Genomic DNA, 23761 nt, shown 5'->3' with positions numbered 1-23761 from the left:
ATAAAACTACATAGCACATCGTTAAAATCTCATCCTATTCAATTTTTAAAAGCCTGGTGGCATAAATATGTTTTCAGTTGTTGATGGAAGAAGATCAAAGAGGGAGTTCCAAATGCTGGGAGAAGTCACAAAAAAGGCCCTCTCCATAGTCCCCACCAAACAGGCCTGAGAAGATGATCAGACAGAGAGAAGTCTGCCCCTTCCAGAGAGCTAAGGCAACAATTTTAAAACTGTTGCTATACAGGCCCTTAGTATCCGCTAGGATTTGGTTCCAGGACCCTTCCATGGATACCAAAATCCATGGCTATTCAAGTCTCCTTATATATAATGATATAGTAAAATTGTGCCCCTTATATAAAATATAGTAACAGTTATTTATAATGCTCTTTCCACCAAAGGCTGGAATATCAAATATTCAATTTAAAAATGATTTATAAAACACAACACTATAAAATGCTGAAATAATATACTAATATACTAAAAAACAAACAAAATGGCAAAATCAAGGTTTTCTTTTTGGAATTTAAATATTTTTAAAATATTTTCAAGCCATGGATGGATGAATCTGTAGATGAAAAATCCATGGATATTGAAGGTCAACGGTACCATCGTTTCAGAGATACGTTTCATCCATCCCACACACATGGTGCTGCCTGAATGTCCAAAGGAAAGAACATAGCAGGCCAGCTCTTCCTAGCCCTCAAGAAAGTAGCATAATGCCAGTGCCATTGTAACTTCTTGTTATGGTATTAACTTTAATTCAACAGTGTAAATAAATATTTGTTAATTAAGATTCCCATCTAGCTCCTACTGAAGTTTCATGACAAAATTCCTGTAGACTTGAGTATCATGGTATGACTGCAGATTTGTTCAGTGCATCACTTAATCATGCTATGGTCTTTCCGGTCATTTGTATAGTATCAGTACTTCAAGTTCCCCATGAAGAAGCAATACATTTTGTTCCATTATGAATCAGATCATCATGAAATGCCTTCTTTAGAAATGTAATGTAGCTCATGGGTTGATTGACAGAAGTTATTAATCACACCTATCTATACATACATATTAAATGAAAACAATGGAAAAATAGAAGAGTTTAAAAGAGAAAGAACAATCAAACATGTATTTTGTGCCAATTTTATATTAGCTATCATGATATAAGAAAATATAAATCAAGAATAGATATTCTTGCCCATTCTGCAAATTTTCTGTAGACCATAGCTTGCAAACATTTGATGTAGAAAATAAAGAACATATCTTAATGGGAAAAAAGTGAGATTGGAGGTATAATTCTTGACATCAATTTAAAACTGGCCATGTAAATTGGCACTATGCCAGTAGTACACAAATTGGCCTAGATTCCACATAATATAGTTGCATAGAATCTGCTGAAGTTCATTAGCTCTTAACACTTTGTGTTCATTTTTTCACTTTTGATTATGAGCAACACCTGTTTTTCTTTTTAGGTATTACTGGTAACTCCAAAACTTCTTGTATTAGCTGATCTTCACGAGCTTTCAGCAACCTGACATTATGAATATAGAAATAAAAGATGTTTAATATTCTGTAGAACGGCAGATTTTCAGTTTGCCTAAGACCATTTAAATAGCAGTTTTCACACATTTTCAGTCAGATATAAATTCTTAAAAATGCAGACCTGAATCCAGTTATTAGCCCCCCCAAAGAATAGACCTGTTGAATTAATGGAACTTACTTAAGTGTTGACTTACATGTTCCCATTGATTCAATAAGTATGCTGTGGTTGGGACTAATGATTTATGCCACAGTTTACTGAAACAGTGAATGCCTTTACTCATGCATTACAAAATTCTGACCCAGAAGGAAGATTTGTGATTCCGAATAATTTTTTTTTAGCAAACCTTCACTTATTCATGCTACTGGTTGAAGTTTATGGTTTGGGATTTGTTTTTTAACTAAACATTTATTTATTTATTTATTTTCATTCCACAAGATGATATCTTGAGATCCACAACCTGAAAACAGACTAAGACTGATTACTCACCTGACTAATCTGACCATGGATTCATTCACATTGTAACCAGAGGCAGCACTGCATTCATAAAATGAGAACCCATATTCCTGGCAAAAATGCATAAGAGACTGATATCATATAAATGAAGCATTTTTTACAATGCCAATAGTTGCCAAAGCTTACATTGAGTTCTTGAGACATGACCCAGTTTTCTATCCCACTAGCTGATCTAGAGGTTACACATTCCCATACTGGGCATAGCTAAATGCCTTTATTCAGCTTTAAAGAAGAAGGGGTTAAGTCTGAATTTTGTCTTTTGTGGGCTATTACCCCAAATAGGGCCAGCAAAAGGCATTAAAGAGTCTTGAGCAGCAAGAAATTTTTAACTTGAAATTAGTCATGATGTGGAGTCGAAGGCTTTCATGGCCGGCATCCATAGTTTTTTATGGGGTTTTCGGGCTATGTGGCCATGTTCTAGAAGAGTTTCTTCCTGACGTTTCACCAGCATCTGTGGCTGGCGTCTTCAAGATGCCAGCCACAGATGCTGGTGAAACGTCAGGAAGAAACTCTTCTAGAACATGGCCACATAGCCCGAAAACCCCATAAAAAACTATGAACTACCAGACTTTTCTGATGAACCCAAGTCCTAGGCAGCTGAGAAGAAATAAAGGCGATTCCCCAGTGGCAAAAAATCTCATGGCACCTTGAAGCCTAACATGCTTATTTATGGCATAAGCTTTCAAGGACACTACTTCATCACACACACAGTTGTTAGAATTATATAAATGCGCATTGGTGGATGGATTTAACAGTGAAATCAGAGGAAAGTGGAAATGCAAAAAGTACAGAGTAGACTAGGATTATCTGAACAACAGACAGGTTTTTGATTTGCCAGTTTAAGGGCAACTACCACTACTCCAGTATACTCTTAGAGGCCTTTTGTTTTTAAGATTAAAAAAATGCAGATCTTGAAAGTTACATTTGGACTTTCTTGTTGTGTGACTTCAACTCATGTCCGACTTATGGCAACCCTAAGGCATGAGATTTTCGTGGCAAGATTTGTTCAGAGAAGGGCTGTTTTTGGCTTCCTTTGAGGCTGAGAGAGTACGTATGACTTGCCCAAGGCCACCCTGTGGATTTTTATGGCTGAGCTGAGATATGAACTCTGGTCTGCAGAGTCTTAGTCCAATGCTCAGACCACTATATCATGCAGGCTGTCTACATTTGGACTACCCCAAATCCCTCAGCTAGTATGGTCAGTAAACCGTTCTGAAAGTTTCGGACCAAAAGAGGAACTTTTTCAATCTCTGTAAAGAAGGAAGAGGAAGAGGATGCTATCACTGGGTCATCACTTCTTGCCCATGGTTCCTTCCTATGTGCATTCTGTGTTTCCTATGGAGCTAGCTGCAGTGGCATCCCTAAGATTGGTGTCACTCGGTGCTGTAACTCATGGTGTCACCTCCCATTGATCTCCTCCCATACTACACCCATACAGAACCCTTAGTAATATTTTTTGTACTAATTTACACATAAATTGTAATTCCCATATATCACTAAATCTAATGGTAATAATTGTGACATAAACAACTGGCAAAATTTAAATTATTGTTAAATTACAATATTATATGCACAGAATAAATGTGCTTGCATATATCTAATTTCATGTGATTAAAGTGAAAATTTGGTAAAATGTGGTGTTTTTAATGATTTTTTAAAAATTAAAATTATTTTTAAGAAATTTGAAATTTTATTTTTAAAAACAACATGAGGCCTCTCCTTTCTTGTACCACTGATCCTCATCCCACTCACACCATCCCTTCAGCATTTTAGAGAGATACAGGCAAATGCCACAGCCTTGTTTTTGTCAAAATACAGATGTTTGAGGAGCAGTGGTGTTACTCCCCCTTAGGGTATCACCTAGTGCAGTCTGCACCCCACACACACACCCCTAGTGGCACCAGTAGCTAGCTGATATCTACAAGAAGACGTCCATCTATTATATGGGTTAGAATTTGCCCTGACTTTGGTTGGTTTAGCCTTAACTGGGGAAGGAACAGATTAAGACAAAATCTCAGGTGCATACCTTGGCCAAGTATTCACCATCCTCTATTGATACCCTCCTTTCTGCAGTGCAGTCTGTTTTGTTGCCAAGCAGAAGGACAGTAACTTCATTTCCTGCTCCTTCCTGTGAAGAAACACACATTTATGCAAATATTAAGTGTAACGAAAATGCCTCATACAAACCAGATGACAAGACAGCCATTCATATTTCTACAGGAGCTGTATCTAGAATAACATTCCCATTCCTTACCATTGAGGCAATAATTTATATTTTGTTTAAAACAAGACTAGGAAAGTTCTGGGGCTCCCAGGGTCAATTTCTCTCATGATGTGTGTGTGTGTGTGTGTATATGTGTGTGTGTGTATGTGTGTGTGTTTATGCGACTTCAGGTTTTCTGTCAACGTATGGCAACCCCATGAAGGTTTTCTTAGGCAACGAATACTCAGAGGTTGTTTTGCTACTTCCTTCCTCTGAAATACAGCCTGCAGCACCTCCTGTGGCTGAAATAAATCTGGAAATCTTCCAAAGTCTACTTCCAGTTTTGTAAAAACGTATTTAAGAGGCATGAAAAAAGTGTGCAGGTGGAGAGTTCCTTGCACCTAGAGGCACCAAGGAGAAACTATTCTCTTTTTTGGTGCCTGTCTCTACCTTAGAATATGAAATGAAACATCTCTGTAATTCTTCCCCCCCCCCCCCCATCTTTTCTTCAGAATATTGGGTTCAGAGATGTTTGCTGTCAATAGACTGCTTCATCCTATCTCATTATATTTAACAGGCATCACATGAAGCTGATCATCACTGATCCCATTCCACAGATGGAGGAACTGAGAATATCATGTCCAGGAAGTCCAAACTCTATCTACAAGGTCCCAAATAATGAACAGAAGCAGTGTAGTTGGTAAACTGAATCCTAAACTGATATAGAACCTAGTCTTTAATGCCACATATGTCTTAAATGCTGGTGCTGACTGTATTGCAGCACAGGGTGAAACAACCTAACAGCTGAGATCCTACATGTGCATATAGCTTCACATGCATCCCTATCCTCCCATCACCCACAGCTTTCAAGACCAAGAAGAAGACCCTACTGCTGTTGCTTATTGGGGGGGGGGGGGGGGGAATGGGGAAGACAATTCATGGTGGAGAAAAGAAATGAGGGTGTACTCCGAAATGGAGCAACCTGCCTTTTCCTTCTCCCAGGAACCCAGATCAGCTGTATCATTATGATCTGAATCCCCAATCTCCCTACCTTCCCCAGTGGTAAACCACAGCACCAGGATCCCCACCCAAGATCTGACAGTTGACAAGCAGTGACAAGTTTTTGGACAGAGTGCATGGCCCAAAGCAAAGCCCTCCTTCAAAAGTGGGCTTACACATATGTACTAACAAGATGCCGGCCTATATGTTATTCATGTACTATGTCATCAGTTTGTTTTTTGTTTTACTCAAGAGCAAGCAGATGGGAGTTCAGTCTGGATTTGGACAAGCACCAATGGGTAGAGGAGCTGTAAACTTCTCCGGTTGATTTTTATTAATTTCACTCTCACACAGAAACACACATACACATCCCATACAAGGGTTTGTAAAAATAAGAATTTCATTGACATCAAAGAGTTTTCTTTTTCTGTTTTTTTCCCCTGGCCAAACTCCAGTCCCAAATAAGGATGGTTTTATCCTAGAAATTGATTTGCTCCCCCCTCGACATACAGGCGGGTTACAGACCGCCCATTTGGGGCGGGCTGTACCCGCCCCTTTCCCCGGAGTATCAGGGTCTCAGTGGCCAGAACAGCAGCCGCTGAGGCCCCGATCCGCCGCTTTCTGGACTGTGGGGAAGCAGCAAAAGGCCACTTCCCCGCAGCCTGGAAAGGGGTGTCCCTGGGGCATTAAGCCCCAAGGACACCCTGCGGCAGCGGGGAGGAGGAGAAAGGGGCTGCTTGGCCCCTTTCTCCTTTGGTCCGCTGAGCACAGCCGTCTGAAGGCTGCGCCAGCAGACCAAACCAGGAAGGAGCTCCGAAATTGAGCTCCTTCCTGCTCCGCGGAAAGGGTGCATTATGCCCCCTGTCACGGAGCAAGGACGTCACGTCCATCCTGCCCCATATAGAGGCAGCACAGTCGTGACGTCCTCATGGCGGTGGCTGTGTGGAACGGCCGCCTCCATTTTGTGCATTCAGAGCGCGCACTAGGGTTAGGGGGGTGAGGAAGCACTGCCCCTTTCTAACCCTAGTGCGCGCTCTGCACGCACAAAACGGCCTGTTTGTAACGGGCCTTAGTTCCTTCGTTTTGCTGACTGCTGTCTCCTCTGAATCCACTTTTTCTATTATTTTAGGGGGCTGTTTGTAGCAATTTCTTAAAGCCTCACTGAAAGCAATAATATTTACTTCAGAGTCACCATTCACAGGCTTGTTTTTAGTATATCTTTAATAAGTCCTTTGCTAGCTAAAGTTAACTTCTTGCAATCAATAGTGGGGGAAAGAACTCACTAACAAAATAGAATTACTATCCTTACCTGGATGCAATTGAGCCAGTATCTCACATCTGCAAAACTGTTTTCTGAGGTGATGTCATACATCAATACCACTCCATCAGCCTTTCGGAAGAACTGCTTGGTGAGACTGTGGTATCTGTAGGAAGAAAAGTACTGTAAGTACAGTCAGCCCTCCACATTTCCGGCTTTAACTTTTTACGGATTTGATTACTCATGGATTTCATTAATAAGTTCTCCCTAGAAGTTTCTAGGTCCTCCAGCTCGATTCTATGGGTAATGTCTGCAGAAATCATGCTGAAGGGAGATTCCTAGACAGAACCCTTCTCTGGGCATTTGTAAATCCTCCAGTGCAATTCTATGGTTAACTTCTGGAAGATTTTGACCATAGAGTTGCATTGAAGGACCTACAAATGCCTAGAGAAGTATTCTCTCAGGTTTTAAAAAAAGTGTTTTATTTGCAGTTTTTCCACTTTCACAGGGGTCTTGTGCCCTTAACCCCAGCAAATGTGGAGAGACCACTGTACTTTCCCACAATATTTAAACTGGTATTTTTCAGGGGTGGGGATCGTGTGACTTTCCTGATGTTAGTGGACAGTAATTTCAAGCATTCCTCACCATTGACTATACTGTCTAGAGTTGCTGGAACTTGTAGTCCAACATGCAAGATTCTCATCCCAGTCTATATGATATATGTTTATATACACAAATATGTGGGTCAGCTGGTATCTTTTTTTCAAATAGGAGTTTGCCTTCATGTTATTTGCTGTTATGACAGGTGCATGTGGAAACAAAAGAAAAGACTCTTCAAAGTTATTTTATCTTTTCACAGCTTGAAGGTGTGTGTGTATAAAATGGATCACAAAAATGTCTCAAGGCTATTTATATAGTAAAATAGGGCAGCTCTTGAAACTTTCTAAAATAACAATTATAAAGACATTTGCATTGTTTTCTTAAAGTAATGAAATGGTGGGGAGACGAGTTACACCTGTATTTGACACTTTGTACTTCTCTCATGAATAAAATGCAAATATAAACATATTGGGAAAGGCAAATGTAACTAAGCAGTGTGTGCCCATGTTAGTATGCATAGGAGGCAGTAAGCACATCAACACTTATAATTTGTTCCATGGAATTACAAATATATATAATGCAAGCCCAATCCTAGTGTAGATTCACACAACCGCTTAGCAGTCCAGTCCTAACTGGCAAAAAATGGCTCAAGTTCCCCTCGGCCAATGCCAGTTCAGTAACTCATAATGTCACACACACACCCATTGACCTCCTCCTATTTCACACCCTACAAAATTCTTGGTAATCCTTTTTTGAAATAATATTATTCATAAATCATGATTCCTATATAGCAATGAGAGCAATGCTTATAGTTGTGATAAACCACTAGCAAAATTAAAATTATACCTTCAAATTACAATATCATATGCACAACCTAAATGTATTTATATATGCATAGTGGTTAAAATGTGATGTTTTTAAAGAAATTTTTAAAGATTTTTTTAATAAAAATAAAAATAATTTTAAAAAATTAACATTTCAAAAAAAATTTAAAAAATTAAAATTTTGATATTTTAATTTTTAAAAAAATTCTGAGGCATCTCTTTTCTCCTCCCACTGAGCTTCACCTCACTCCCACCATCTTTTAAAGCATTTTAAAGGGAAGCAGATGAATGCCACAGCCTGTTTCTGCCAAAAAGTAGGTGTTTGAGGAGCAGTGAGGTCACCACCCCTTAAAGTGCCACCTGGCATGGTCCGCACTCCCCGCACCCTCCAAGTGATGCCACTGGCCAACACTAGGCCAACTGAAGATGTGCTGAATCTGAACCACCCAAGACTGGGGTGCTGGGGGTTACTCAAGAGTAGAACTAGGGCTGCTAGAGTGAAAACTGGAGAGGGAGCAGGTGTTGTTTGTACCCTGGCTGCTTGACAAGCAAGTTCGACTGAAATTCCTTTTTCCACACACACATTAAAGAGGTACAGGAGCCCTTTCCAGTTTTCCAACCCTACTTGCATCACCTGGTCAGGCCCCACCTAGAATATTGTGTCCAGTTCTGGGCGCCACAATTCAGAAAGGACATTGAGAAACTGGAGTGTGTCCAAAGGAGGGCGACAAAAATGGTGAAGGGTCTGGAAACCATGCCTTATGAGGAACGACTTAGGGAGCTGGGGATGTTTAGCCTGGAGAAAAGAAGGTTAAGAGGTGATATGATAGTAGGGTTGCCATAATTGTCCACTTTTACCAGGGACAAAATGTGGAACAAATTCAAGACCAAACTGTAGGACAACTGCAGGACAAAACTCAGCCCAAAATGTAGGACATTGAAGAAAAATGGTGGACCTTAAATGTCCTACATTTTGAGCTGAGTTTTGTCCTGCAGTTGCCCTACAGTTTGGTCTTGAATTTGTCCTACATTTTGTCCCTGGTAAAAGTGGACAATTATGGCAGCCCTATGATAGCCCTGTTTAAATATTTGAAAGGATGTCATATTGAGGAGGGAGCAAGCTTGTTTTCTGCTGCTCCAGAGAACAGGACCCGGAACAATGGATGCAAGCTACAGGAAAAGAGATTCCACCTGAACATTAGGAGGAACTTCCTGACAGTAAGGGCTGTTCGACAGTGGAATGCACTTCCTCGGAAGGTGATAGAGGCCTGTTACAGACTACCAAAATAAATCTGCTTCAGGTCTCTTTGGAAGTATGCTGTTTAAATGATGCATGCATCCTAAGAATCCGGAAGCTGCACTAAAGCTGCACTCTAGTCCTTAGGACTGGAGTGTGGCTTTGGTGCGATCTCCGGACTCTTAGGACCCATGCATCATTTAAACAGCATACCTCCAAAGAGACCCGAAGCAGCTTTATTTTGGTAGTCTGTAACAGGCCAGAGTCTCCTTCCTTGGAGGTCTTTAAACAGAGGCTGGATGGCCATCTGTCAGGGATGCTTTGATTTGGATTTCCTGTATGGCAGGGGGTTGGACTGGATGGCCCTAGTGGTCTCTTCCAACTCTACGATTCTATGATTCTATGATTCTATGAAAACAACCTTTTAAAAACCATTAAAATAGCCTAATTAAAACAGTAAAAAGTTTAAAAATTCAAACATACAATGCCCCCTACCCCATCCCACCCCATAAAACCAAGCTTGCTGGAATAAAAATGTTTTTGCTTGCTGCCGAAATATCACAAACTTTTTATTACTATATATGTGTTTAGATTTTAAAAATCTAATCCAAATTCACAGTCATCAAATTCATCATCACCATTTCTCATACAGCCCTGTGCAGTACCTTTCTTGGCCTGCCGTGTCCCATAGTTGTAAAGTGAAGCACTTGTCATCCACAAAGAGGTTTTTGATCCGATAGTCAATTCCTGGGGAAGACAATGCAGCTATTTACAGTAAAGTTCAGTTCAGGCCTCCAACTCCATCAAAGAAATGAAAAGCACAGGCTGAGGCTCTACTGATAAAAATAAAACATTGCATGCCTCTAGTGTTCCATCACTGGCATTTTATAGAAGTTAACAGTGTCAAGGATAGTACAGTGCTCAAAAACTTCCTCAGTGGTATTAATATCTACACTTTCCAGGCAGAAAACCTGACATGAAAGAGAGAAACTGACTTTCTTCCAAGGTCTTGTTGAATGTTATGCTACATATGTGTGCAGAAGGAGAAAGAGGAAAAAGAAGAAAGGGAGGGTGTGAGGGGAAACAGAGAAAGAGAGAAAAGGAGGGAGAGGGAAGCATGCATACTATCTTGCATATTACTAAATTAAACCTACTTTATTCATTAGACCTAGAGTCCTCTCAGAGTTAGTACGAGTATATGCAGGGGAAATGATGCTCAAGGTTACCAACTTCTTGCAGGCCTCCTGCTGAGCTAATAAATCCCTCTAAAGTGTTGGTGGGGACCCCAGGTTCCCCACCCTTTTTGGATAACACATCCTTGGTTTACAGTTTTGTTTCTTTAACTAAATATAGAGTCTATTCCAATTAGTCTCAGTTTTTGCAGACATTGCCCAGAAAAGCCAAGTATTAGAATAAAGATTATGAAATAAGTAGAGTTTTCTTTATGAAAAAAAAGACAAAAAAGGAAAGGGGGTTAGTATCCAAAAAAAATATGAGCTATACTCTCTCTCTCTCTCTCTCTCTCTCTCTCTCTCTCTCTGTGTGTGTGTGTGTGTGTGTTGTCACAAGAAATTAAAAATGTTGGGATAAAAATATCCTATAGGGAAGAGGATTTCAAATGAAAACCGATCAGAGAAGGTTCAGAGAATGAGATTTAACTCCTTTTCTTCTGATATCACATCCACAAAGGTCTCTTTCACACCAGTCAGTTATGAAGGTGTGAGGAATTTAAGGATCTGTAATTTACTGAGACACTTGAGCTCTCTGGCAGAGAAGTCTAAATGCCTCACTAAAGTATAACCTTCAGTATGCCAAAAGATCCAACCATGGCAGTCAAAGTGGTATCAAAGTGCTACAACTGGGTGATGTGAAACAAGCCAAAATTATGGTTATGAACATTTTGCAGCTCCAAAATATATTGAAACGTGGCTTGGGGGCTATAAGATGTTGAAAAACTGTTAGTATAAGGATTGTGTTGTTGTTTATAGTCTTGGCTAAGGTTAAAAAATATTTGATTAATTGTGATGTTTACAGTTATACACATGCCTGTGATAATTTAACAAGCAAATTCATTGTTCATTCCTCATTTCAGTTCCTCACACCTTCATGCTCTTTCATTAAAAAGAATATAGTCCCAAAGAGCTTGCTTAATTATGAGGGAATTTTAATTTGGAAGTATTTACAAGATCTCTCATGGCATATATTGCATTTAAGGTTAAGCTTCCAGTAATCACTATTAACACCATCTTCAACATCTAGAAAGATATTTAACTTTTGAATATGTCTCCCTTCCTCCAACCCCGTCAGTTGATTTAGAGGAGCTTTAGGAAGCGAACTTTAGTGTCACCACCACACTTTTCTGTAGACCAGTCACAAGAAAAAGAAAGAGAAAAAAATGATTGAACCCAGGGCTTCCTAAAAGCAATATCTAGCTGCAGACAGTCTATCATGTTGCATCACAGCATAAGATTGTGGATTCATTTCATACCTATAGTTGCAGTTAAATTTGCATCAAATGAATTCTTCTGTAACCGGCACAAAAACGATGTCTTGCCAACATCAGTGTTTCCTACAAAGAGCACATTATACAAGTGGTCTGGATTAGAACAGGCAGCTCCGGTGACTTTAGAAGTTTCTTTTGTGCCTTCATTCATTTGGCAATCCCTGTGATCTGGACTGACTTTTACTTCTTCATCCATTACTGCTCTAATTTCTTGATCCTTGTTACACTCATGCTCTTTCATCTTTCCTTCTCTTCCATGTTCTGATAACAGTAGCCCTTCAGAGTTTTGTGCATGTGTTTCTGGCTCAAGCACATTCCTTAATTGGCTGTTTGGGGCAAATGAACTTTTTGATTCACTTCCAACATTCACCTTGGGCAAAGCTATCCTAAGTGGGAAATGAGATGGTGCCAAAGAGTGTAAAGTCTTGGATGCCGGTTTTTCTAGCATTTTCATCTCTGGAGATAACCTTATCACTCTTTCCTCTAAACTGGTAGACAAAGGTTCATTCTGGATGATATTGCTATACTTTAAACCTTGTTTATGGTGTTCAGGTTGGTTTAACTGCTCTAAAGCCAGAGTGTCCCCTGGTAATGGCCCCTCTTTGTAGTCACCACCAATATCTGTCATCATCCCTGAATAAACAGATGATTGAGCATCAGGAATAAGACTTCCTCTTGGCATGGGATCTGGAGTTTTGACTTCCACTGTAGGATTATTTTCCATCCTCTCCAGACTATTGACCTGTATATGAGTCAGTCCTTCTTTAAGAAAAACCTCTTCTTGTAATCTAGCCTTGCCAGTAAGAGTTTCAGAAATTTTCTGCTCCAGACCACTATTTTTTGAGACAGTTTCCTTTGGAGGTATCTTTTCTTGCATGAAGCTTTTCTGAGAATTTCTACATTGTCTAATTTGATCCATAAATTCCTGTCCTTGAACACCTAAGTCATCTATTTGTTGTTGGTGTGATTCAGTTGCTTGGCTCAGAGCTGCTATAGCTTCATTAAGCTCTTTGAACAAAGAACTTTGCCCTGAAGGCTGCTGTGGGGAATACTGTTCTCCTCCAGTAGAGTTTGCCATGGGATCCTCTTTAATGGAGATGACTCTTGTTCTGGGCTCTGAGTCAGCATTGCTCATTGATGCCACATCATCAAACGCCCTAGGTGAAAATAATAACATATGACAATGCTTATTTGGTACACACACAACAAGGAAACAAGGACTTGCAAGGGCATAAATGCCGAAACACCCTGAGAACTCAAGGATGTATAAGATTTAAAGCTATTTATCAGGTGAAATTCAAAGCTTTCATATTTGCTTCTTATGCACAATAAGGACTGAGAACGTCTATTTCTGGCATGTGTTTTCTGAAATTTTAAATGTCGTGATGAATGAAAAAAGTAATCCATGTCAAATGTCAATAGAAATCATGCTTGTTAATAAATATAGTGTACACCTCCCTCTCCCAATAAAGCAATGTTCCCTTAATGGAAAAGATAACACAACTTTTCTAGATAGCTGAAGACAAAATTCATCTTTCAGTGTCTAGCTAAAGAGTTAATTATACTAGCCACAATATGAATGTATCATTTCCTATCAGAAACTGAATGCCACTTAAAAAGCAATCCTCTTGAGTCAACTTATCCATGGGTCAGTGTAAGTACTACTGTGCTTTAACACACACACTCTCTCTTTTTTTAATGATCCATCCCATGCTGAAAGGCAAGAGTGTAATCTGTGTAACACATTGGACATTGTTTTCCTTTGATTCACCCTTTAGTTCCTTTGTTATATGCCCTAAGTTTTACTCTCACCTTATCCACAGGTTATATCAAAATCTATAATTTGTGTCCCAAAATTTGCTCTCAACTTATACACAAGGTGGACTTATTATCAAGTATATAAGATACATACACACACACACTATTAGGGATTGTGTGTGTATTTGCAATGTGTATGTTCCTTCAAGTCACCTGTCAATTTATGGTGACACCATTAATTTCATCAGGTTTTCTTAAGCAAGGAATATTCAAAGGTAGTAATGCCAGGTGCTCCCTCTGAAACAGAGCCTACAGCACTTGATATTCATTGGTGGTCCCCCATCAGGTTGTTTATCTTCCAGGATCTTCCAGGATCTGTGCTTTTAGAGTATTTAGCCAAATCTGTCAGTTTCACTTCCTACTGTGTTCTAGTTTTGATAAATAACCAAGCTGAAACTGAATTCACACTTATTCCTAGTAGGGGCAGGATAAAATGCTTATTTATTAATTATTTTATTTAGTCTTGTTGTTGGGAAAGCTACATATAGGTATTATATCTATTCTTATCTGTTTGGCCTGCACCTCATGAAGACTGGGAAGAGTGTCTTCGGCAGCAGAATAGCAAGTCTGGTCAAGAGGAATTTAAAGTAAATCCTTACAGAGCTGGAGATGACAACTCAAACATCAGCTCAAAGGCAAGCTTTAAACACAAAGATGCAAATTCTAAAGGAGAAACTGAGGGAGAAAATGAGATTCAAAGTAAAACTGACAGTAAATTAATAGGTGAGAACAAACAAAGTCAAATGTCTATACACCAGTGCAAAGAATTTAGAAAACAAACAAGATGAGCTTGATCCTAGTGTAGGAAGGTAATTATTACTTTTATAGGACCTGGTAGGATGGTTCCCACAACTTAAATATTACAATTGAAAGGTATAAGCTATTCAAAAAAAATAGATGGGGTAGCCCATTGACATTATATTGTCAAAGATAAATTCAGTTACACAGAAATCCATGGGACTGATCAGAGTGAACCAGTTGAGAGCATTTGGATAATAATAAATTGAGAAATAAATAAAAGCAACATTGTGGTAGGAATTTACTACAGGCCACCAAACCAAGACAGTATGGTAAATTACACTTTTCTGAAACAAATCTCAGAAGATGCAAGAATTAGTAGTTATGATATCTGTTGGGAGGCTAACTCTGCTAAGCATAGGCTCTTCAACAAACTCCTAATGTGCCTTGCAGATAATTTCTTTTTCAAATTTCTATTTCTGTTTCTAAAGGTAGAGGAAGGAACAAATAAATCAACAATCCTGGACTTGATCCTAACCAGTAGGGAAGAACTGCTCTCTGGAATCAAAGCAATCAATGCTTAAGGAGAAAGTGATTATGTAATGCTAGAGTTCACAACTATGGAACAGTCACAACATAGACCTTGGATTTCAAGAAAGCTAATTTTAACATGTTCAGGGAAATACTGGGTGAAATCCCATGGCTAAGCATGGTAAAGGAAAAAGATATTCAACAAGGGTATGGATTCTTGAAGAAAGAGTTGCAAAAAGTACTTCAACAAACAATTCCATGGAAGAAGAAAAATGAAAATCCCAATGTAGGATGTATGTATGCATAAAGAATGGATGGAAGGATGAAATACAGATGTGAAGCCCAAGCTTATAGGAATAGTATAATGAAAACCAAAACTTGGGATGAGCTGAAACTGGCTAGGCAAGCAAGGAACAGACACATTCAAAGCTAGAGAATGACAAGGAGACAGTAGGGCCACTATTCAGCAAGGATGACAAAATGCTATCAGATCACAACAAAAAGGCAGAACTATTCAAAACCTATTTTGCTTCTGTTTTCTCCCAAAAAGAGAACTGTGTAGTTCCATACAGCAGCAGAAACCTTGGCAAGAGATGTGGGTTGCACATTAAGACTGATAGGAAGTTAGGGGCTGTACAGCCAGCCTGGTAAGGGTGGCTTTATGCTGCCCTTGTAAGTGCTGGACTGGGGCCACAGTAACTACATGTGCAGCCCTGTGGCCCCAATCCAGCGTTTTTCTGGAACAAAGAGAAGCAGCAAAATGCCACTTCCCTTTGGCCCAGAAAAGGGGTGCCCTCACGGCTTCATGCCGCCCAGCAACCTGACCCTACAGAGGAGAAAGGGGTGACTGCGCCAACGATCCACTGCCACGAAGAAGCTGCCTAAAGCAGCTTCTTCTTTGTGGCGTCATAAGGGCTGCAATGCAGCCCTATGATGCAGCTTCCTCTGCGCGGTGTGCAGATGCTGCATGTCGCGCATGTCATCATGCAGCCCCCATGTGGGTGGAAGGCCACCATGATGACAGCAGTGGCACGTTCTAGGGTTCCGGAATGTGTGGTTGCTGCACGGTCCAGAACGCTAGAATCGGTGGTGCCACGCTGCTTCATGCCCATCTGTACCGAGCCTTAGTCAGGAATCACCTCACTAGCCTAAATGAATTAAAATGTGCAGACAAACTGCATTCCAGAGTAGTAAAGGAATTGGCTGATTTATTCTCTCTACCCGTTGCCATCATTTCTGAGAGGTTTATCACACGGAGATTTTTAGAGCTTTTGCAGCTCAGTTCTGACGTAAGTGCGGGTCCAACGATGCGAATTCACGTCATAACGTGAATGTGTTTTCAGACGTGATTCCTTTCTATGGAAGCTCCTTCCGTGGGGCTTCCACAGTAAATCCAAAGTGACTCCTCATTTTGATGAATTCCAGAAAAAAGGGAATTCACAGAATTCGCATTTAAGCTCACTTCGATTTCACTTCAAATTGGTCTGGTGTGGAAGATCACTCTGATGTCGCCCCCCCCCCCCTTGGCCCCCTGTGTCCTGCTCCTTCATCCCCCTCCTCCTCCTTCATGCCATCTCCTCCTCTCTGCCACCCTGCTGCCTATCCCATCATCTCCTGCCTCTTCCTAGACCCCGATCTGCTCCCCTCCTTCACCCTGCCACCTATCCCATCATCCCCTGCCTCCTCCTAGACCCCGATCTGCTCCCCTCCTTCACCCTGCCGCCTATCCTATCATCCCCTGCCTCCTCCTAGACCCCAATTTGTTCCTCTCCTTCACCCTGCCACCCATCCCATCATCCCCTGCCTCCTTCTTCACCTCGATGAAAGATGACAGCTAAGGAAGGGGCAGGGAAGGAGGATGGCGTCCAGAACCCCACTGAGCATGTGCAAGGGTGCCGATTCGAATCATTGAACCCTCAAATTATGTTCTGGTGTGGTAATACAATGTGCATTCACTCCGCTTTGCTTGAATCCACATCCCGTGACTTGCTTGGAATTGAACTGATTCCGCTTCCCCCTCGATTCGGAAGGGCAACCAGGTGTGGTAAAACACCATGTTTTAATCATAATTTGCATTGTTAGACAGGAGTGACTCCGGATCTGGTGTGAAAAAACATGACGTTTCACATTGCTAGAACAGGAGTGACTGCGAATCTGAGCTGCAAAACCCTCACGTGTGATAAGGGCCTGAGAAATCATGGAGGACATGTTTGGTGCCAGAGGACTGAAGAAGGGTAAACATTGTCCCTCTCTCCAACAACAACAACAACAATGCAAAAAAGAAGATTCAGGAAACTACAGGTTAGTCAGCCTGACCTCAATATCAGAGGTAAAAACTTTACAACAGATTATACCGGAGTCTGTCTGCAACTATCTTGATGTCAATGCAGTAAACCGTAGGAGCTAGCATGAACTTGTCAAAAACAAATCCTGCCTAACTAACCCTGTATCTTTTTTTAAAAATCTGGTTACTAGTTTAGTAGATGGTGGGAATGCTGTGGATGTCATTTAGCTGGGTTTCAACAAAGCATTTAATAAGTCCCCTATAATATTCTAATTAAAAATTGATTAAACATCTGCCTGCTGGGAATGTTTTAGTTGGAGAGCAGGGTGTTGGACTCAATGGCCCATGAACCCCCTTCCAACTCCCGGATTCTGTGATTCCAGAAAAACCCACAAACCAGTACACAGTTTTCCAGATGCAGTACCTATGGAAAATCAGGGTTGGGAACAACAGAAATGTAGCCAGCTAGTTGTCAAAACAAGGGCCCAGCCACAATTTAAAAACATAGCTGCTCTTTCAAACCCATCCCCAGGGGAATATGCCCATATATGCACATTGCTTCTTACAGTTGAGCAGAGCTGTCCAGTGCATCCACATTCAGATGGAGAGGCATCTCCATCTCAGAGTAGTTCATCTCAGGTGTGCTCAGAGCATCCTTAGAAAAACCACAAGGACAAAAAGCACAATTAGCATTAAACCCAATAGACACAATTATAGATGGAGGATGCAGCTTATGATATCCTGCTCTGGCTTTCTTTCCCTCCTTTCAGTTATCCTGTTGTTGTTGTTGTGTGCCTTCAAGTCATTTCTGACTTATGGCGACCCTAAGTTGAATTTATCTTAGAGTTTTCATGGCAAGATTTATTCAAAGGGAGTTTGCTATTGCCTTTCTCTGAGGCTGAGAGAGTGCAACTTGCCCAAAGTCACCCAGTAGGTTTTCATGACTGAGAAGGGATACAAACTCTGGCCTCCTAGTGTCCTAGTCCAGTATTCAGACCACTGCACCATACTGGGTCTCGCACTTTTAGAGCAAACCTCTTGCTCAATCTCATTACAGTTGGCCCTCCTTAGCCACTGATTTTTTATACACGGATTCCAGCATCCACAGCTTGAAAATATTTTTTAAAAAGAAAAATTTCAAGTATCAAACTTTGATTTTCCCATTTTATATAAGGGACACCATTTTGCTATGCCATTGCATTTAATGGGACTTGAGCATACATGGATTTTGTTATTCACGGGGGTTCCTGGAACCAAACCCCATCAGATAACAAGGGTCTACTGTACAAGTCGTAACTCAAGAGTGTTCCCAGTGACTCACACAGAGGTGAGGGAAATAGTGTCTTGTGACATTATTCTTCTATATTCCTAAGGCTGCAGTCCTTCTTGGATGAATTCAAAAGGACTTCCAACTCAAATGTGTACGGAGTTTCTACTACACAAGTAATTATTCTCAAATGTTACAATGAAAGTATGGCTCCAGCTTTAATTTAGAAGGAAAGGTTTGAATCAGCTACCAGCAGTATGGGAAACTGGACTTGTAATTAGACAGAGAGACAGAGGCTGGACATGTATTAGAAAGAGGGAGACAACAGGTTCAAGGTAGTTGGTTTGGGGTATAATGAAAAGACAACAAATTGGTAGTTATTTAGTTCTCTTTTACTCTGTGTTTACTTTCAGAGAAAGATATTTGTGAGAGTCTCTTTCCCAAGTGTCATAATAACTTGGCCAGCTTTGGCTATTAAGGAAGGGCATTATTTGGTGTTGTACTTCGGGCAGCAATATCTTGGGCTGACAGCTGGGGATTTCATGTCAGTAGAGTAATTTTAGTCTAAATTTTAAAGAAGAAATCCAAGGTACTAGGCATAATTAAGGGATAGATATCTTTGATAGCTCCTTTGATGTTCAGGATAAAGCCTGTAAAGTGGGTTCACTTCTCCACTGACATGGAAGCAATCCACTCCCCGTGTTAACATGACCAGTCTTTTCAGTTGCTGAAGCCATTCAGGGTTTATGAGAATTAAATTCCTAGACACATTCATGTCTGGAATATCAATATGCAAAGGGATCTTATAGCAGAACACTCCATGCATATGAGGAAGTAGACCAAGTCTACAAAAGGTCATGCTTCAACTTCTTTTGCACAGTTAGGGGTTGTACAGACAGCCCCAAAGGGGCGGCATGCAGCCTCCCCTTTTACACCAAGACAACCACACGCCACAGCCCCAATCTGGTCTTTCCAAGGTGCAAAAGGGAGCCACAAAAAAAGCGGCTCCTTTTAACACCCTGGGAAGTGTGCAACAGCCACAGCAGTGCAGCTTTATGGGGGTCCTTCAGTGCTGCGTTGTGCAGATGCAGCACCAGAGGAGCACCATGACACCGCGACTTTGCATTACGGGAACTGAGATCCTCTCAACAGCATTGTGACAAACAGCCAAATGCAAGGATATGCAGCACTTTTTAAAAAGTGTCTTTCCTGCAGTGACACCTAGGCTGGCCTGGGTGATGGTGGCACTTATTGTGAATCAACTCTGAGGGGGAAATGGCTAAGTCAGCCAAGAAGAGATACCTGTAGACTCTGAAGAGTCTTGTTGGAGTCTTCCTTCTGGATTTTGGCCCTGCAGAGAGGAATAAATGTTTGCCACTTTCTACAAATACATCCATGTGTTGGTCTACAAAACTAGTAACAACAATAACAGAGTGAAAATTAGGGTGGGCTCCTGTAGCTTTAATAGCTGTGAAGAAGAGGGAATTTCAGCAGATATTGCTTGCTCCCTGGTTGCACGACAAAGAACTCCTGCTGAAATTCCCTCTTTTCCACAACTATTAAAGGTACCAGAGTCTTCTCCAGTTTTCAACCCTCTGGTTTGTATGGAAAGAGGTAGTGTAAGCAATGGTGTTAACAGAAGCCACAAGCTCCTCAAGGGACCAGGGAGAAGAGAAGCTGAGCACTAGCTTGAGTTCATGGTGTAGAGAAGGAGTGTGAATCATACGGCTTTCCAGATGTTGCTGAGCTACAATCAAAGCTGGAAGAGTTCTCAGGGGTCATGAAGTACAGCCCACTGCCATGCATAAATGCACAACTTATGTATTTCCAAAGTATGTCCATCCAGCCTCCAAAGATGGTGTTTCCATCATCCAAGGTAGTCAGTTCCACTATCAAACAGCTCTTACTTTCAAGAACTTCTTCCTAATGTGTAGATGTAATCTCTTTCCTTGTAATTTGAATCCATTAATTTATGTTTCTAGTCTCTCAACCAGCAGAAAACAAGCTTGTTCTATCTTCTCCTTTAATCCCTTCAGATATTTAAAGATAGCTATCTCAGCCTTCTCTTCTCCAAGGTAAACATGCCCTGCTCCTTAAGCTGTTCGTTATAGAGCTTGATTTTAAGTAGCCAAGTCGAAGCAATCCTAGTATGCATAGCTTATGTTGAAGAGTGCTAGGAACTGCAGTCCAACAACATCTGAAAGGCCAATTGATTCCCACAGTGCTTAGGGCTATTCTTGCTTTTTAAGGAGTGCCATCTTTTAAAAGCTATACTACAAGAGGAGGAGTGGCAGTTATAACAGCATGTCCTGCCCTACCCTGCCCTGCCCCAATCCAACCCACCCTGTACTTGTTCTCGTAAACAAATTTTTGGCACAGTCTTTGCTAAAGAATAGAAAACAACATGATGTAACCAAACTAAACTGCTTTTACCAGTTCCTCAGGTCTGACTTCTACGAAGTTAATTAAAAGATGCTAGACAACAGTAGCAGGTCTAATGATACAAGTATTTCTTCTCAGATGCTGGCAGCTAAAATGAAACAACGCCTCTTTCCCCTGATCAGTTTGAAAGTAGTTAATTCAGCTTCGGAGAGCATTGTGTTTATGTGTTTATTTCATTGCATCACTAGACAGATGGAAAGATTAACACTAGAAATGCTAAAACCAACACCTTGAACTGGGCCTAGAAAGTGAAGTGGTAATCATTAATAGTGTAGGCTACCCCCTCCCTGTCTAGATTAGGTGATTTTTATAGATCATTGCCAGAGGTAAACCATATATTACATTGTAATAATCCAAATGGGAAGTTACCAGAAAGAGAATAACTGTCACAAGGAATGCTACCTTTGTCCCAATGGAGTTATAATTATTATAACAGCCGAAGCTGGTAAAATATGTGCTCAGCCACCAAAGCTGACACTCAAGTGACACTGCTAAATCCAAAAGAAACCCCCAAGCTACATACCTGGCCCTTTGAGGAACTCCCTTCAAATTTTCTCTATGCCCTCCCCTGAAAGCACTGAACAGACTCAAACCTGCTTAGCATCAGCAAGATGAAGCTACTGGAGAAGTATCTCAAACTAGAGCCCAACAAGTTATTTCCTACAGTTGATTTTCCCAAGAAAAGATGATTTGTGAATTTATGATCAGGACTCACCTGCCCTCTTTGTGCATCTGGGATATTTTAGTTTTCATTGTATCTAGTTGCCTTTGAGTCTTTTGAAGCTGACAGAGAGTTTCATGTAGCTGGTTCTCAAGCACACTGTTGGTTTGTTTGAGTTCTTGGGTTTGGGTACTGACCATATGTTGCTTTTCCCTAAGGGTGAGAAGCTGCATCTCAAGCTGAGAAAAGAATTTAAGACAATGTTCAGCCACCAGAAGAATAATTCAATCTGTTATACAGACTAAATTCCTCTGCAACTAAGTTTTATAGATCAGCTTTTGTCAGGTTGGTACCTTCCATCTGTACTGGACAACAATTCCCACTGCTCCCATACAATGCCAATGCTGGTTTGGAAAGATTACAGTTGTAGTCAACTACAAATGGAGAGTACAGAGGTAGTCATTCCAGGTCCTGAGGTTTTTTGGACCAAAACCTAAGACATAGGGACTTGTGGTGCTCCTGGTAGGATGTCCCATATGAGACAGGCTTTTGATGAGGAGCCAAACAGCTATTGGGCAGCTGGGGGGCGGGTTAACACTGGTGAAGGATCTCTCAGAAACAATGGCAGTGGCACAATAGCTAACACTTGTTTGTACAGTGCAGGAGGAGGCACAGCAAAACCCTTTTTAAAATGTATTTTACCATGAAAACACTATGGAATTTATTGCATGATTTAAAAACCCAACTTACCTCTCCTGTTTTAAAGTCTATTATGGGATAAAGTCGGGTATTATCACAGGGAAAATGCTGCCAATTCCTCCACCCATATGCATCCCACCTAAAACCCAGCTACGAGCCACGCTCAGCTGGTTGATTTGCAAAATCAGGAAGCTTTTGATTTTGCAAATCGGCCAGCTGAGTGCAGCTTCTAGCTGGGTTTTAGGTGGCATGCAGTCAGGCGGCAGCAATAATACCCATCCTGTAATAGACTTGAAAACGGAAGGGGTAAGTCCAGTTTTTTAAGCCTGTGATAAGCTCCTATGATGAAACAACCCAAAATGAAACAAGAGATCTGGCCTTTCCAGGGTGCAATAGCTGCAGCACCGCGGTTTTAAGATACTTCTTTGGTGCTGCATCATGTAAATGCAGTGCCAAAGGAGCACCATGATGCCACTTTCCATGTGGAACGGCGCGCAGCATCATGCTGCCATGGGGGCGGAGTCAGGGTGTGTGTCATATGGATGCCTTAATGGCAGGTCTGCACAGCCCCTACATCATTGGAAGTAGGCGATGGAGGAAATCTAGTCTCGCGGAAAACATAAAACCAGGAGCAGTGGTGGCACAAACCCCAAACTGCTTATATCAAAAATTAAAGGCAAGGAAAAAACACTAAACCAATCATCATGCCAAAATACAACTAGAAGAATATCCCCAAAGAATTTAAAGATAATATTTAAAAAGAAAAGAAAAGAAAAGAAAAAAGATATGCACTATAACACTAATTGACTGGGAGCCAGATGAACTCTGGACTGAAGCCAGGGACATTGTCGGGGAGGAATGCAAAACACAAACAAAAACACTATCTGTAGCCAAAAAGAAAGAGAAGCCTCTATGGATGGTAGTTGAAAATCTTCAAGCAGTTAAGGAGAGACCAAACGCAAAAGTGAAACGTGACAGAAGTAGGGCAAGAATAATGAATGTTCAACATCTTGTGCACAGGGCAAAGATAATTACTGTAATAATACAGCCAAATAGATGTTGACAACAAAAAAAGAAAGAGCAAGAGACTCAATCCATAAGATCTGAGAATCAGCAGGGGAACACATTACATGATCGAGTAGAAATAAAAATACAATGTAAACAATACACTGAAGAACTCTATTAAAAAGATGAAAGGATGACAGATTCATTCAAGATGAAACATTGGAAGATGAACCTACAATTTTAGAAAGTGAAGTGGAAGAAGCACTCAGAGCGCTTGAGAGAAATAAATCACTAGGAACACATGGCTTACCAACAGAGCTGCTTCAAGCTACAGAGACAGAATCTACTCTACTTCAAATTAAAATCTATCAACAAATGTGGACAAACGAATGGCCTACAAATGAAAACACTCAATATACATTCCAGTGCCCAAGAAACAGGACAGCAGGAACTGCAGTAACCAAAGACCATTGTATTAATCTCCCATGCAAGCAACATGATCCACTTACAACAAAGACTTTTACCATATAAAGAGAAACAAATGCCAGATGTCCAAGCTGGGTTCAGGAAAGAAAGAGGCACTAGAGATTATAATGCAAACATTCAGTGGATAATGGAGCTAACCAAAAAATTTCAGAAAAA

The 23761-nt window shown here is 40.8% G+C and overlaps 1 protein-coding gene across 1 annotated transcript in view; it reads right to left on the bottom strand.

Moving 5' to 3' along the window:
* Nucleotides 1–1427: 1427 nt before the first annotated feature.
* Nucleotides 1428–23761, bottom strand: part of RAB44 (RAB44, member RAS oncogene family) — a 33475-nt gene continuing 11141 nt past the window's right edge. The window contains exons 7-14 of the mRNA XM_089518610.1: nucleotides 21470–21654; nucleotides 12238–12831; nucleotides 11660–12150; nucleotides 9837–9918; nucleotides 6562–6676; nucleotides 4077–4178; nucleotides 2024–2100; nucleotides 1428–1525 (exon numbers count right to left, since the gene is read on the bottom strand). Of these exons, the coding sequence (XP_089374736.1) occupies nucleotides 1438–1525; nucleotides 2024–2100; nucleotides 4077–4178; nucleotides 6562–6676; nucleotides 9837–9918; nucleotides 11660–12150; nucleotides 12238–12831; nucleotides 21470–21654 (1734 nt within the window). The 3' untranslated portion in view covers nucleotides 1428–1437. The remainder of the gene's footprint in view (nucleotides 1526–2023; nucleotides 2101–4076; nucleotides 4179–6561; nucleotides 6677–9836; nucleotides 9919–11659; nucleotides 12151–12237; nucleotides 12832–21469; nucleotides 21655–23761) is intronic.

This window comes from Sceloporus occidentalis, unplaced genomic scaffold (genome assembly GCF_023333645.1).
Source record: "Sceloporus occidentalis isolate IW3139 unplaced genomic scaffold, rSceOcc1.0.p SCAF_3, whole genome shotgun sequence".
In the NCBI taxonomy this organism is placed as follows: Eukaryota; Metazoa; Chordata; class Lepidosauria; order Squamata; family Phrynosomatidae; genus Sceloporus; species Sceloporus occidentalis.
The sequence above is the reverse complement of the archived record's forward strand: the minus strand, read 5'-3'. Positions and strand labels throughout refer to the sequence as shown.